Source organism: Chironomus tepperi, unplaced genomic scaffold (assembly GCF_022539635.2).
Source record: "Chironomus tepperi strain 1889 unplaced genomic scaffold, CSIRO-AGI_Ctep_v1 contig_401, whole genome shotgun sequence".
NCBI lineage: Eukaryota > Metazoa > Arthropoda > Insecta > Diptera > Chironomidae > Chironomus > Chironomus tepperi.
The window spans coordinates 83,100-100,083 of record NW_027226523.1 but is presented as its reverse complement, the minus strand read 5'-3'; the positions used below and the strand labels follow the sequence as shown (position 1 = coordinate 100,083).

Sequence of the window (16,984 nt, the reverse complement as noted above, 5' to 3'; positions counted from 1 at the left end):
TAGTTACAAATCTTTATGAAATGTGTAGGAATATTTTAACTTTGAGTAGCCTTTGCTTTGATATTTTGTAGTTGTTTTATGATTTAACCTTGAAATTCTTCACTTAATTTTGAATAAAATGATTATTATTGGCATTTTGAGCAATTTATAGACGTTGTTAGATGCTTGCCACTTTTTTAAAGCTAATGAACTACTTTTATTGCTTTTAAATACTTTAAATTTTGCAATTTATCAAAAAAACTTTTCGAGCTGAGAAAAAAATTGTGTCAAAATTTTCAAATTTCAAAAGTACGTTAATTCTTGTGATGTACAACCATGTGATGTGCGCCAGAAATCATGGAGAGAAGCTATTGATAGCAATAGTGTTGCATTTGGTATCGGTGACTAGCCGACGAAATCCATCTTCAAAGGTCGTCTAAGAGACGTCATGGACGGCAATTGATCTGTAACACCAGCGAAATAGGTGCAGTAAGTGCAATTATTATGATTTCTTTGCCTTCAACTTATCCTTAAAGTAATAAACAACTTCATGTAATATAATAAAGAAGCTCAAAAACGAGAATCCAAAGAACAATCCAACAGCTCCTCCAATCGACATGATGAACTCCACTGTAGTCTTAACAGTCCTTCGAAAGTACCTCTATAAAGTAATACACAAAACATAATTAAATTCCAAATTAACAACTGCATCACTCACATAGTTCGGCAACTCAATCATCGATATTGTTATGTCAGTTCCTTCCTCATTTCCCATTTCCTCATTTGAGTTAAAAATAATTCTATACTCGTACTCTTCACACGATGAAATACAATCTGGACAGCCTTTACGAATCTCGGATATTTTCATAAAATTTTCAGTTAAACAAATCAAACCTTTGAAATCGCATTCAGGAATTCCAAGTCGGGGATTGCGCGGCATGAGGTGGTGTGTGCAATTACAGAAATTTATTTGTGCCTTGTTGTAGCAGTTTGTCTGACATGTTGAGAAGCTGTAGAGATCAAAGACTGAATCAAGGCTTTCCCATTCCCAAGAGAATCGACAGCGTCTTTGGCTGATTGGGATTGTTACGACTGTGTCGTCTGTGGGGATTAAGGAGAGTTATTAGACTGGATTTGAAGTTGAGTCAACTTACCATTGATGATTTCTGTGACTTTGATTACTATTTCCTTTGTACTACCCCAGAGAATTGTGTCCTTTAAATCACGTTCACCTGGAAGATTTGAAATTTGAATTTTCAAAAGCCGTTAAATTTCAAATTTCAAAAATTTGTTAAATTTTTGAATTTTCAAAAAATCGTTAAATTTTTGAATTTTCAAAAAATTGTTAAATTAAATCTTTAAAACTCGTTGACTTTTCAAATTTTGAAAAACCGTTATTTTTCAAATTTGAAAATTCCGTTAATTTTTGAACTCAACATCCTTAAGCCACAACAATCTTACCATAAGCAAACGGCACATCATTAGGATGATGAATAAAAAGCTGTATATCCTCAGTCACCATCATTTTCAACTTCCCAGGTCCAGTTTCTCGATTACAAAATAATTCCCTTCCATACTTTGGAGTTGTTAATGCCGAATTAATTGAGAAGCAAATGCCAGTCTCAGTTGGCAACGGACGAAATCCCTCACAGCAATCAAATTCAATGTCATTCCAAGAACAATTTTTCAAAAAATTCTCACAACTCGCCCGAAACTTAAACAAAATTTCACTAAAGTTCTTTGGACACTGAACTTCAACATCACATAATTCACAAGTATAACAAGCACCAGTAAAGAAGGAAATCTCAGTTAGAAAGTCATCAATTCTCTTGTCGCGTTCATCACCAAAATATTTTTCACTTAAATCCCAATTCTTCTCGCCATTAAATACTTGACATAACGAGATACTTGGAAATGAAGTGTTAAAATCCAAATAACTAGCATCAAGTGTAAATGCCATAGAATTATCACGAAATTTGTAATATAAATTTTCACATATAAAAAATAGTGGAATTGTTAATCCAATTGAAGTTGATGTCCAGAAAATAAATTCAGATATTTTTTCCATCCAACTGGTTGCCATGATTGAGGAACGGTTAATGGTCAATCAAAAGTGTAAATAAAATTCGTGTTCTTTTTTTATCGGAAGCTTTTAATCATTTTATTGCTTTCTGAATAGAAATGGATAGTAAATTAAAGTAATAGGGGAGACGATGAAGATGGGCAGGTGAATTAAATAATTATTGAATGATCGTAAACTTTTATTGGAATATCAATTTTTTGGGGCTGTTGATTTTGTTATGCTGTCTATTATAATTTTTTTGGTTGTGCTTTGTGGTGGGAGTGGACATTGAAATTGATATGGATTCACATATAGGTTGAATTGAGTTAGAAGACTAACTAAGTTGCATGCAAACTTTAAGCATACAAGCACAGCAGCAGCAGATTATGTTCAAAACCTATGTGTTTTTCCTAAACAAAATGGCCGCCAAAAAGAGTTTTTTTTTTTTAAAAAATTCCAGAATTTTTATATTAAAAACAATTTTTTCTGGTCAATATGGCTTGTGCCACTTTTTTCTACGAACTAATGCACTTACTTAATCCTAAAACTCTATAAAGTCACCGTAATTAATGAAAAACTTTTCGAAGTGGAGAAAAAAAATCATCCAACAAAGAAAAAATTTCAAATTCAAAGAATCCGTTAAAAATTGATTCAGACAGATTGAATTTACCACGTGAAGAAAAAGATGACATAAAGCTCCAAAAGCAACATGGCGTAGGATGGTTCCCTCAGCAAAAGAGTCAATTGAAGTGCCTTTTGTAGAAACCTAGCCTCCACATCAGAGCCAGAGTGTGGCTGTTTCAAATTCGAGTTTTTCGACATTGGATTGTCGAAAAATTGGAATATTTCGAACTCAACTTATTTTGAAATAAAAATTTCCGTTACGAAGAAAAGTAAAAGTAACGGTCGAAAAAATTTGAATTTTAACGAAATTAAATTTTTTTTTGAAAAAAATTAACGGTCGTTTTTGAGACAGCCACACTCTGATCAGAGCATGGTTCCATTAAGCAGAAAGATAGTAAATTCACATCCAAATGCATGTAAATTTAAACAAATAACGCTATAAAAAGCAGCTGCTGTCAAAAATTTCACTTCAAAATATGCGCCAGCTTTCCACCATTAAATCCATTACTTACCTCATTTTCCATTTCACCCAACAAGGCACATACAGAAAAAAAGCGATTCTTTTTTTTATTTTTACAAATCACATGCCACAACACTTTCACATCAACTTGAAAATCACTTTTCCTTCTCATTCAGCTTTTGATTATAAATGTACTGTGTGCGGTCTGTTTTTGAACTGTATGTGACTGCCACTTCAGCAGAAAAAAAATGAGAATGATGATGATTTTGTGGATGTGATTTCACTTCTGTGCTTTTTTTTTATTCTGTCTAGCAAGCAGAAGAGCTGTTGAATTTTTTTGAAGTATTTACACATCTCTAACGGCTTCAATGATTGAGGAAATTAAAAAGTTCTATTCTATTTTCATTAAATTTTATTGATTTCTATGGATAAAGCTATAAAAATGAATTTGATGATAAAAAAATATATTTTTTATGCTTTTTCTTCTATTTAACGCATTTTCTAAATAGAAAAAGACGCTATTGTCCGTCTGTCTGACTGTCCGTCTGTTTGTCTGTCTGTCTGTCCGTCTGTCCGACAGTCCGTCTGTCTGACCGTCCGACATTCCGTCTGTCCGACCGTCCGACATTCCGACTGTCCGTCTGTCCGACCATCCGTCTGTCCGACCGTCCGTTTGTCCGACAGTCCATTTATCCGACCGTCCGTTTGTACGACCGTCCGTTTGTCCGACCGTGCATCTGTCCGACCGTCCGTCTGTCCGACCGTCCGTCCGTCCGACCGTCCGTCTGTCCGACCGTCCGTCTGTCCGATCGTCCGTCTGTCCGACCGTCCGTTGTCCGACCGTCCGTCTGTCCGTCAATCTAATCGTCCGTTTAATTTGCTGAATTGGAATTTGGAAAATGCACTTCCGTCGGTCACGAGTGACCACATCAAAACTAGTTTTTTATGTGAATGGAAATTTTTTGCTCGTTTGATAACGAGGGGTGATGAACTATTTGTTGAATGGGCTCTAATGGCATGTGATGGGTCCGAAAAAGGAAATGTATTTTTAAGGAGTATTAAAATGGCATTATAAAAAAAAAGTATATTCAAAGGATTATTTTGATGCTGAAATTGAGGTAGAAAAATAAAAAAGTTTTAGATGTGAAAATAAATGGGTTGGATTTGAATGTTTTGCTTGAGGATGTAAAATGTTTCTGGTCATGGAATTGCCATGTGATGCCCTTTATGGCCTTTTAGAGGGGTTGTGAAGGAATGATGTGTACAAAACAAAGTTTTGAGGTAAATTGAGATAAAATGGAACAAAATGAGGACAAGATTGTGCTGAATTGAGACAAAATTGTGCTGAATCAAAGCAAAATTGTGTTGAATTGAAGCAAAATTGTGTTGAATTGAAGCAAAATTGTGCTGAATTGAGGCAAAATTGTGATGAATTGAGGCAAAATTTTGTTGAATTGAGGCAAAATTGTGGTGAATTGAAGCAAATTTGTGGTGAATTGAAGCAAAATTGTGTTGAATTGAAGCAAAATTGTGCTGAATTGAGGCAAAATTGTGATGAATTGAGGCAAAATTGTGTTGAATTGAGGCAAAATTGTGCTGAATTGAGGCAAAATTGTGCTGAATTGAGTCAAAATTGTGCTGAATTGAAGCAAAATTGTGGTGAATTGAAGCAAAATTGTGCTGAATTGAGGCAAAATTTTGTTGAATTGAGGCAAAATTTTGTTGAATTGAGGCAAAATTGTGCTAAATTGAGTCCAAATTGAACTGAATTGAAGCAAAATTGTGCTGAATTGAGACAAATTAGTGCTGAATTGAGACAAATTTGTGTATCAAACCTTAAAGTCCATAACCATTACTCACAAACACTCCCTCAACTTTCCTCAATGATAACAATTTTCTAAAAACCCCAAATGCCTACATAACACTAAGTTTTAAGCCATTACAACCCCTTTTTGTCGAATAAAAGAGCTCATTCAAATAATGTTTAAAACTATCCGCCATTCAAAGCCTCACAATTCTCATTCAATAAAGCAAATTTTTCACCACAAAAGGAAAACTTTTTTTTTTTGCATTTCTACTCAAATGAAATTATTGTCAGAAATATAAAAACTTTCTCCTTTTTTTGAATAATGCAGTGCAAAAAAAATAATTATTTTTTTCAATTGTCGCCGACTGAAACAGAAACATTATGGATAGACGGAACGAGGGAGAACGATTGAGGATGTGAAAAATATTGAAAGCTTCGAGCTACGGGGTGACAATAAATTGCATCTAATAAATCTCATTTTCATCTCAAAGATATTTTTTTCATGCTATTTAAATAAATTCTTGTAGTAGAAGATGGGAAAAAAATGTGTAGGATGGAGTTTGCTGGATGTAGATTAAGGCGCATTATGTGAAATTATTGTCAAAATTCAAATTTCTCCTTTTAATTGAATAATGCAGTGCAAAAAACGGTTTTGTAGAATTTGAATGAAACAGAAACATTTGGATAACGGAACGAGGGAGAACGATTGAACGGATGTGAAAAATTTGAAAGCGGTTTGGGGTGACAATAAAATTTGAATATTTTCATCTGAAGATTTTTTTTCAAATTTAACGGTTTGTAAAGATTTGAATATTTTAGGATGAAGTTTGAAGTAGATTTTATATTTTCAGAAAACTTTTAATTTTTAACGGTTTTTGTATAATTTGAATATTTCCATAAAAGAGATTCGTTTTCAAATTTAACAGTTTTTGTATAATTTGAATATTTTTAGAACAGAGATTTGGTTTTAAATTTAACGGTTTTTGTATAATTTGAATATTTTCATAAAGGAGATTCGGTTTCAAAATTAACGGTTTTGTAGAATTTATATTTTATTTACCAAAATTTCAATACAATTTAGGAAAAATTTGAAATTTTCTTCAAAATTTTAACTTGAATTTGAATTTTAATGCAACGGATTTTAAAGCTATTTTAACAGTCAATTCCATTCAGTCAAATCACTTCCATTCCACCCAAAATAATATAATTTCTTTAAAAATTCACAATCAAAATAAAAATAAATTGTGCTAAAGGAATAACAACAAACTTTTCAATATTGAACTTTTTTTTCCTCATTGCAATTTTTTTCGGTGTTTTTATTGTGAAAAAAGAGAAGAAAAAAAATAAAATAAAAGTCGAACGAGAGCGAGAAAATATTTCAAACAGTCACTGCGAATAAAGGAAGACAATTTTCTTTTGTTATGTACATTTAGAGATATTTTTTTTTCTGCTTTCCCTTTAAAGTGAAACCTTTGCAAATTTATGTGACACCGTGGCTTAGTAGATATATGAGTGTGTTTTTTTTGTGCTTGAAAAGAAAAATATGGAAAAGTTTTTTCTGGTAGCTTAAAAATGTTAGAAAGTTGTGATCAGTTTTGATGCTGATTTTGGGTCTGATTTCATTGATTTTGTAATTTTGGAAAGGATATTGGGATTGAATGTATAAAAAAAACATATAAATTAGCTTCCGTGGATAAAATTCATGATTGTAAAAGCACAAATAAAAATCTTTTTAAACTTTTATTGCTTGTTTCTGTCAGAAATGACATGATTGCTGTACAACTTTTGCCATTTTATGCTGCAAGGATCAATCAAACATCAATAAAAAATGGCTATAAAAAATGCAATAAAATTTGAAATAACTTTTTGATGTGAAAGGGGTGTGAAACTATGAATACAAAACATGCGAGAATGCAATGAAAATCTATAACACAAATTTGAATTTTGAGATGCCGTTAAAATTGAATTGTAAAGTCTAGTAATAAGTTAAGATAAAAGGTGAATTTCATGAAAACTTCAAGTATCTAGTCAAGGGGTATGAAATTACAATAAAAAATGAAGGATGTGTTGGAGCTATTTCAATTTTGTAAAGCCGTTAAAAATTAATAGTCAAATCTGAGATTAGTTTTGGATAGCATTAAGCAGAATTTCTGCAAAATATATAGTTTGTACTACAAAAGGGGTGTGAAACTATAAATTTAAAAAGAAAAAATATATTCAACATTTGAATTTTGAAAAACCGTTAAAATTGAACTGCCAAATTCAATATTAGATTAGAAACCAAGCAAAATTTCATTAAAATTTCTAGTTTTAGGTTCAATATGGGTGTAAAACTTATAAATTTTAATTCAAAAAGCCTTTTAAACCTGATTTTAAGTCATTTTTTCCATCGATTCTTAAAGCTTATTGTATTAAATTTTTATATTTCAAACACAGATGTCGACATCGAGAAATTCAAATTTTTACTCGAATTTCCATCAAGGTCAACGAAAAAATCAGGATGGCCTCAGGCCAATTCGAGAGTTTTCGAATGCCTAGTCCACTTGTTGTGATTCCTTTCAAACTTAGTTGCATTGTAGTGGTGCTTTAAAGTAAAATTAGCCAATTCGAGAGTTTGACCTTTGTAGTTAAATGCCTAGAACCAGTCTTGTTGCCGATTACCTGTTGCCAATACTGATATGGTACGCTTCAGTTGATTCACTAGAACAGTGAAGTACTGCTTTTACTTTGATAATGTAGTTGATTTGTATCGTACCTTATTAAAGCTGAAAAAATTGGTCGATGAATATGTACGATGACACCCTGTAGTGGGCAACCTGTGTGCCGTGGCCAACTAGTGTGTCGTAAAAAAATTAGGAAATGCAATGAATCGTATGCTAAGTATTGTTTTGATCAAGGCTAAGTACCTGGTCGAGGCCTCGAAAAATGAAAGATTACCTTTAACTGATCTTACCCTATATAAAAAGCATGAAGATGTTATTTCGATTTCCATCAGTAATTAATCACCCCCAACAAACATCTCGTGATATACGGGTACAGATGTATAACCTTGCATCCTCTTTCACCATCAAACTGCGCTCCACAAAACATAACCTAACCTAACTCTCAATTCAGTTCTTTAAGCGCCATTTGTTAAAAGAAAGAGAAATAAGATGAAGAAATTCAATTATTTTAGTTGCAACTTCTTCAACATAAAGAATTATTTCTACTCAATAAAGATTGTGTTATTCTTTTACTTCTATACGTAAAAAAAATAATAAAAGCATTTCAAATCGGAATTCTCTCATATATATCTTTTCATTCTTGAGAAACTTCTTCCACATATAACAAAAAAAAAAATCCCCATCAACAATTCCTGTAACATATTGTCGAATTGGAAAAAATTGTTCACATCACAATGTGCGAAGTGAGCGGAGGAGATGAAGCTTCTCGATGATGTTTTCTTCCTTATACTCCGTACACAAATGAATGAGATGAATGGCACACGAATGGAAATTTTTATTTTTTTTACTTCCTTCAATGTACCATAAAATGCCATGAATGTTATAACTGCTTGTCTCGGTGGAGAAGGAGCAAAAAAAAAAAAAGTACAAAGATTGATGATTGCCGTTGAGTGACATATTTCATATTTTTTAAGATTAAATTTTATTATACTTATTGTATACTTATTGTACAAAAAAAAGGAGACGATGGAAAGAATTTTCAATCTTTTATGATAGGCTTTCAGGCATTTCAGGCCAACTTGTTGAATCAGATGGGAGACTTTCAAGAATTTTTTGATTAATTTTGTTTCATGTCAATTCTGAATATATTTTTTGTTGATGAAATGGAAGATCCTCACGTAGCAGCTGATAAATCCCCTTTTTCTCATAGTTTTCAGAAGAGTTCAGTGGATATGCTCCATATATTTCAGTGGTGGGCAACCTTTTATTTTGTGGCACACTTGGTTGTTAGTCTTGACAGAAGCAGCACCAGAGAAACTGTTGCGACACACCAAGTGGGATGGCATTTCCAAAGAATGTTGGCGCAACACAATCGGCAATCATGGAAAGAAACTGTCGATAGAGATAGTATCACACATGGAACTGGTAAGCGGTAGCCAGCGATAAAGCCAGCTTCATGGATCAAACTTGATCTGAGAGATCTGCGAATTAAGTAAATAGTTGGCGCAACACAATAGTGCGCCACGCAACACAATAGTGTGCTACGCAACACAATAGTGTGCCAAGCAACACAATAGTGTACCATATCACACAAGTTACCCACCACTGATATCCATCCCTTCAAGCAAGAATAAAATAACACACTTACAAGCAATAAATTTTGTCTCTAGATTAAGGACAGTGGAATTTATTTTCAGCAATGAATTTACAAATATTCTCTTTTTTTCTTGGGATGTTCTCTTTATTTTGGAATTTGAATGTTCATTTTGTATTGCTGACCCTTTTTTTGTCTATATTTAGATACTTTTTATATGAAGCAGTATTGTGGACTGCTTTGTTTTTGGTTCTTGCCACTTTTTTAAGCAATGACCATTCAAAATTGCATCAAAATTCTTAATTAAAGTGAGTTAAATTAAGAAAATTAAATTCGAAGTGAGAGGGGTACGAAACTATGATCAATATTTTAAAGGGGCTTGAGACTATGCATTAAAAATTGTATCAAAAATTCTAATTTAAGTAAGCTAAATAGACAATATTAAATTCAGAAATATTGGTGTTCGAAGCTACGACTAAACTTTTGAAGGGGCTTGCAACTATGACCATAAGTAAGAGGAGTGTGAAACTACAACTAAAACCCAAAAGGGCTTCCAACTATCACTCAACAAAATAACCACAAAAACCAAAATTATGCGCTCAAATTCACCACCAAATGACCACATACTAGCTTCCATATCTCCATCTATATTCATACGTCCATAGATTCATAAAAAGGGAATCTTTATCACAACAAAACTGAACCCATAGCATGTGTTAACACTTTTCATTTCGCATCCATTGTTCTCATCCTGTGCATGCGACTAACACCAAAAAGCTGTTGCTATGTTTGCTGTTGTTACAACCAGATAGAAAAGACAATAAAATTTTTTTGGGGACAACAAACCCCTACCGACACTAGAATAAATAAAAAATGATTATTTTGAAATTGGATTTACTTTTTAAATATACAAATACAGTTCAGTGAATGAGGATTCTTGTTGACCAATTTTTATATTTATTTTTATAGAAAAAATTTCACCCTCTAAAAAATAAATTCATGTACTGTGTAAATTTTATATGCAAGCAAGGGAAATAAAGTGACAGAGAGGCAATTTGAATAAGCAGTTAGATAACATAACAAAAAAAAATTTAGGGGATATGAATGATCGATGGTTTAAGGATTAGAATTTGCTTTTTGATGATGGGATTGTAGAATATATTTTGTAGAATGATTGAGGTTAGGTTCAGTGTCAAAGTGAATAAAAATGGGTTTTGTGGAAGATTAATTAAGTTTTTATGTTTAAGGTGAATTTGAATGAAGTCTTGCCACTTTTTTGAAGACAATAAGCAATATTATAGGATGAATAATGCTTTAAAATCGGAAAAATGTCAAGAAAACTTTTTGAGGTGAGAAAAAATAAAAGCACGTGGCTAATTAAAATTTGAATTTTCAAAAACCGTTAAAATTCAATTGATGCAAATTTTCAAATAAAACTCTAAATCCAATGCACTAAAACAAATTCTACTCAATTCCTTCTGCATTCCGATAATGTCCATCGTCTAGCCATTTAGTTCCCCTACACAAAACAGTAATAAAAAACGTACAGAATAAAAATTTGAGGCCAATCATTTTACTTACTTAATTTATTTATTTTGCATAATTGATTGGGATATTGTAATGTTCTACTTCTCTCCACTCAGACTGCTTAATCCATGCATAATTAATAAGAGGCAATGAAACATACTTACTTAAGAGCCGAGACAGAAAAAAAGAGAGAATAGAACATAAGGGAAGGTTGACTGACTACACTGAAAATGGTAATGAAAAATTCTTCTTCTGATTATCAATTATGCATTGCTCATTGGATGGATTTTCATTCCTTTTCATTTTGATTCAATGAATATGTAAAAAGGGATTAAATTCAACCACAAAAAAATATTTCCTTTTGTTCATCATCTAATTGATCCTATAATGCTTTAATTCCACTCTTGAATTTCAATAAAAATGAAAATTACATAAATTACCGACTCTATGAGCTGAAATTAAATGGTTAATTATGAATATTTTATAAGATGTTAAATAAATACAGTTTTTTTGGTAAATAGAATCCTTACTGCTTATTCTTCTGTTTTGGGGGTTATTTGACAGTGATGTCTTACTATTTAGATAGCTTTTTATTAATTAAGATTCTAGATTCAATTAGGATTTATAATTGAAAATGAATGAGGTTAGGTTCAATGTTGAACAGAATAAAAATGAGTTTTCCCTGAGATTTATTGAGTTTTAGAACTTAAAGCAAATATGGGTGAAGTCTTGCCACTTTTTTGAAGACAACAAGCAATATTCTACATTGAATAATGCTTTAAAATTGAAGAAATACCAAAAAAAACTTTTCGAGGTGAGATAAATAAAAACACGTGGAAAATTTGAATTTTTGAAAACCGTTAAAATTCAATTGATGCAATTATTCAGCAAAAAAATTAAATGAAGATCATTTTGACGTAGACTGGAGATGAGTCACAAAGTTTAGCCCCACTGGACCCACTGGGAAGTTGGAGACTTAGTCAATCTCAAGGAACAATTTCAGGTTATGCTTTTTTGCTGTTTACTTGTGTGACATTTCAAACAATAGATTATTTGGATTATCAATATTGTGACAAATCAGCTGAAGGTTCAAAACCCAAATATTCCGACAGACGTCATTTACGAACATCCCCCAATTTTCTCTGTTATTTCCACTTTTCCTTTGATGTTACTTTGAGAAAATTAATTTTCAACAAAAAGAGAATAATTTTTGTAAATTTTTCAACTTGAATGATTCTCATCCTACGGTTGAAGTAGGTTAAGCAGAATAAGAGCTTTAAATTGTTATCGATCTGATGAGTTCTCCATTCTATGCTAACAAATTTATTCAATTGATTCTATTTTGTAAATTTATTCAGTGGTAAATGCTGTAGACTTGGCATGAATATTGACACAATTCTATCAGCTAGAATGACTATTCAAAAATTATATTCAGACGTCCACCATTGATGGATTTGACACACTGACCTTAATTTGACTGCAACTTTAATTTTTCACCTTAAAACCATTTTTTCAGCTTAAATTCATGCTTTAAAAAATCAGAACCAGAACCTCATTGAAAATGCTCATTCCAAAAGTTCCTACTAACCCCATACATTTTTACATTCATCCACTATGTAAACTTACTGTGAAAAAAGAACTGCATTCATACATGAGCATCAATTAGAATTACTATTCGCATCCTCTTATCTGTTTCCACATTCCACACGCAAAAAAAAAATATGAACTTTTCAATTGTACATAAAAAAGTTGAGTATCAGCATTCAAAAGAACTAATCTAGTTCCGTATTTGAGTAGTTGAGTTGTTTGTTGAATGCTCTTTCCTTGGAAAGTTTTTATCAGATTTTTTTAATTCCAAGTACTTTTAAATGATTTGTGAGAAGTTGTGAGTACCTGATGAGTATGTGAGTTGTTAGGTTGAGGTGGATTTTCTCAGTAGGTTTCTACTTTATGGCAAGGCTGATGAAAGATTCTATTGTTCTGGATGAAAGTTTGTCTTTGTATCGGATGATTTAATTTTAAATTTCAATGCCTTGCTTTGTGGTATGCAATTGTCTTTCATCAAAAAACGGAGAAAAGAAGTTTGATACTTGAAATTGAATTTTAATCCAGGTTCGAATCTTACCGACAACATGATTATTTTTAGAGAGTTCAGATATTTTGTTTCTTAAGTGATGAAGTCTAATAAAGAGAACCAAAAATAGGACAATGTGAAGTATAAGAAGCATGGTTCTATACTTTTCCGATCTTGATCCCGATTTCGAGAAAGCATAATAAAGTTCAGGAATGATGGAAGTCAGAAATAAGAAAGATAAGGTACCTGCAAATTCTTCGAGGAGGGCTTTTCCTGGATTAGACTTGAATGTATTCTAGCTTAGTATATAATTGGCAAGAGAGCTGGATATAAACACTGGCTCGAATAGCACAAATCGGTCAATCGATTCAAAATTTGACTCCAACATTGAGAGACTCTAGATTTGATTTAAATCCGGCACAATGACAGAGTCAGAATCGATACACCGTTTTGTGATAATTGAGGAATCCTCATTAGTAGAAATTGAGCCAATTGTCCTATGTTAGTCATTCGACCACAGAAGCCTTAATTTCGCACTGATAGATTCATCTGCATACACATTAATATCCGAAATTGTTCACTGCATAGACACAACAATAGCCATTTCTCCAATAATCCTCTTACTCAGATCTCCTATTTACTATCATTTCCATGTGATCTACTCATCAACAGCCACACCAACAATCTCTAAGAATCCCCAAAACACAAAAAAATCTTCCAATGTCCAATAAAAATCCGAGTAAAATTTATTCAAAGGATGCTCATTTAAAATATTTATCTTAAAGCGCTAAAGTTAAATTTTTTTTGTGCTTGCTGCATCCGGCATCCAGTTCCATATGCTTCATCTTTTTTTATTTCTATGTCTCTAAATGTTTCGTATGCTCATTTCATGGAGAGTTTATACAGCTCATGCACACATAAAACGAAGAAAATAAAGAAAATGTGAAAAAAAAACTTTTTTTTATCCTCATTCGTGTTTGTTTGTTTGGCTTTTTCAAGAATAACATTGAATTGAGTATTTTCTTTTTTTTTTGCTGCTCGTCTCCTCTTCACTTTGATGGCTTCATTTATATCTTTCATGTTCAACTTTTTTTTTGTGTATATTTTGTTGTGTGTTTCTCATTCCATTGCTGAATATATATGTGAAAAACAGAAAGGAATCGAAATGGAAATAAAAAGAAAAGTTTCAACATGTAATAATTTCATATTTTGCTCTTCTTCTTCTCTTCATTCATTCAATATTCCGTATCTAACATGAGAAGTTTTTACTTTTTTGTAAGTGCCTGAACTCTCGACATTTTGTAGGGATTCTTTAGGGCGAGAAACAAAATTTTTTTTGGTGTGGATAATAAGAAGTTATCGATGTAATTTCTAATGTTTCAAAGTGAAAATTTTCCAAGGTTTTTAAGATTAGGCGGTTATGTTGTATTTTGTAATGACTTGACGGCTTTTGTTGTGCTTCTTTTTTGTCGGTTTTTTTCAATGTCAATTGTTACTTTGCAAATTTTACATTTCATTTTCATTTTCATTTGTTTTAAAATGATTTAATTACGTGTTTGTGATCATAGCAACCTGTTTTAACCTTCAGACTTTTGAGTTCTTTAAAGTTTGTGGAAATTTGAAGATTTTGCTGTGTTTTGTTTTAAATTGTAAGTGATATTTTAATTACTTACGTACTTACTGAAACCATGCTTTGACTTGGAGCTTAGGTTGCTACAAAAGGCCTTCCATTTGATTCTATTGATAGCCGAATCAATAATTTTGTACAAATTCTTAGTTTTGACATCTAATTGACATTCCTTTTATCCTTTAATTATTACTATAATTATTATCAACTAGTGAATTCACAATTTATCAACTAATTCTTCCTTAAATCCATATAATTAAGCAATTTTTCACAATTTTTGAAATTAATATTCTTGTAAACAATAATTTTTCACTCAAACTGATGCGAAAGTTTGCATCTTTTTGAAGGTTCAAACATTCGAATTTCAAATTTCCGTTAAACATAAATTTCATTAAAATTGTGACAAAATATTGAATTTAAACCATTAAATCAATATATTTCGGCTAGTAATTTAACTTCTATACTTTAAAGGTAGTCCACCACCAATATTTACACACTTTTAAACAAACTTTGTTGAAAAGTCTCCTTCAAACTTTTATTTTATCGATCACCAACCAACCAAAAACTCAAAAACTATTTTGTCCCCAAAAATATCACATTCGATTCCTCCACCAGCGTACGTGCGTGCATTATTCATATGTTTGTTATGAAACTGCGACAAACAAGACACAAAAAAGTTCGACATGGGAATGTTAATGAGCACCAGTACCAGAAATGTTCACAATTGGATATCAAATCGTTTTTATATCGCATCATACATACAGCATAGACCTCATCAAAAATACTTTTTTTTGTGTCCATCCACATCTTCACATTTCTTTTTTTTCACGTTGAATTGCCGCAAAAAATGTCTATTTTTTGTGAATGCTGAGCAGGTCAATCATTATGTCGTTGATGATGATGGAATATTAAGTACATTTGGGGCTGTAAATCATTGATTTGTTTTTCTTTTTTTTTTTTTTTTTTCCATAAATATGTTAACGATTTATATTCTTTTATTGTTCTTCGTTTTTTCCATCAAGTCATGTCCATGCAATGAAATATTAATCAATTTTGATTTTTTTTTTCACTTCTTCCTTCTTTTCTACGTCTTGTTCCTATTTTTGGCTTTCATAAAAGTTTGATGAGTCATTTATTTATGACGTCTTACATGAAGTTTGAGGAAATGGAGAGTTGAATAGGAAGATAGAGACATATTGGAGAGGGATGTACATATAAAGCCGGTATTTAGCCATAGGGACAATTATAGAGCCATATGAAGTAGGTATTGAGCTAAAGGGAGTCACTAAAGGCACGTGTTTGTTACTTTAAAGCTAAAGGAGTCGATACAGAGCCATAGAAATCATTATAGGGATATAAAGGATTTTATAAAGCAGTATCAATCACTATGAAACAAAATAAGCCATTCTAAAACCATATTGGTCACAAATGAGCCAAGTAAGTTACTGTACCAAGACAAAGTAGTCACTTTAGAGTCATAGAGTTTTATAGAGCTAAAGCAGTGGTGGGCAACCTTTTAATTTTGTGACACACCTTGACCAGTAAGTCTAGATCGAAACCGCACGTGGAATACGATTCATGGCACTGGTGTGTCGTGGTATACTTGTATGTTGTAGCACATTGCCGCAATTATAGAGCTAAGGAGTTAATTATGAAGTCACAAGCACTGCTATATAGTCACATCAATCATTATAGACCCAAAGCAGACACTGTGAACCTGAAAAGTCCACTATAGAGCCTATGTCACTTACTTACTTAATTTGCAGGCCCTACAAATCAATTGTGATCCATGACCTGACGAGTCACTAAAGAGCCATATTTAATCCAGATATAGAAACAACCACAAAGCCTAAACCTTAAGTCTAAAATTGATCTCAAGAACCTGAAAACCCTCACTTTTGACATACATCACTTGATATCAACCCCCAAAATCAGCAACTAGATAATTAAAAACCAATTGAAATGTTTTGATTGAATTGCTATGAAGGGGATAATTTCTATTGATTCTAATATAAAACGGAATTAATTCCTTATTGATTATTATCATGTTAATGTATGAAAATTCATCATCGCACACAAAAAACTAGGGAGAGGAAAAATTTATCTGAAATTAATGATGTTGCTTCTTGAATTTTTATTAATTATGTCTGTTGAGCTAGCTCAAGAGATTCCGAAGAAAATTTAATCAATCGAACGTGCTCGATTTGCTTTGTTGATTATGGAATAGTAAAATTGGATTAATTTCTTGACAAATGAAGTAGAAAACGAGAAAAGTTGTTTGAATTAAATTGGATTTGGAAGTTATTTTTATCAGCGTAGGCTGAAGTTTGCATTGGAATTAGAATTAATATTGTGTGACATCTGTGGTTATGGACATTAATGGAATAATTAAGAAATTTTAGATTATATCCATCAATATCTCTTAAGGGGTATATTTCTCTGGTGGAACAGGCTGCGATTAGTCGATCTGTGTATGTCTTGTATATTGTCGTGTCCATTGTCATGAAATATCAACTTCATAACAAGACATACTTCACAATCGCATCCTGTTCAACTAGAACAGTGTT

At 32.0% G+C, this 16,984-nt stretch overlaps 1 protein-coding gene across 1 annotated transcript; it reads right to left on the bottom strand.

The window, feature by feature from the left end:
* Window positions 1-481: 481 nt before the first annotated feature.
* Window positions 482-2,062, bottom strand: LOC139096762 (sodium channel protein Nach-like). The gene is made up of 4 exons (XM_070648513.1): window positions 1,681-2,062; window positions 1,134-1,211; window positions 698-1,080; window positions 482-640 (listed from the first exon to the last, which is right to left on the bottom strand). The coding sequence occupies exons 1-4, from the start codon at window positions 2,060-2,062 to the stop codon at window positions 482-484; spliced, it is 1,002 nt and encodes a 333-aa protein (XP_070504614.1).
* Window positions 2,063-16,984: the final 14,922 nt, after the last annotated feature.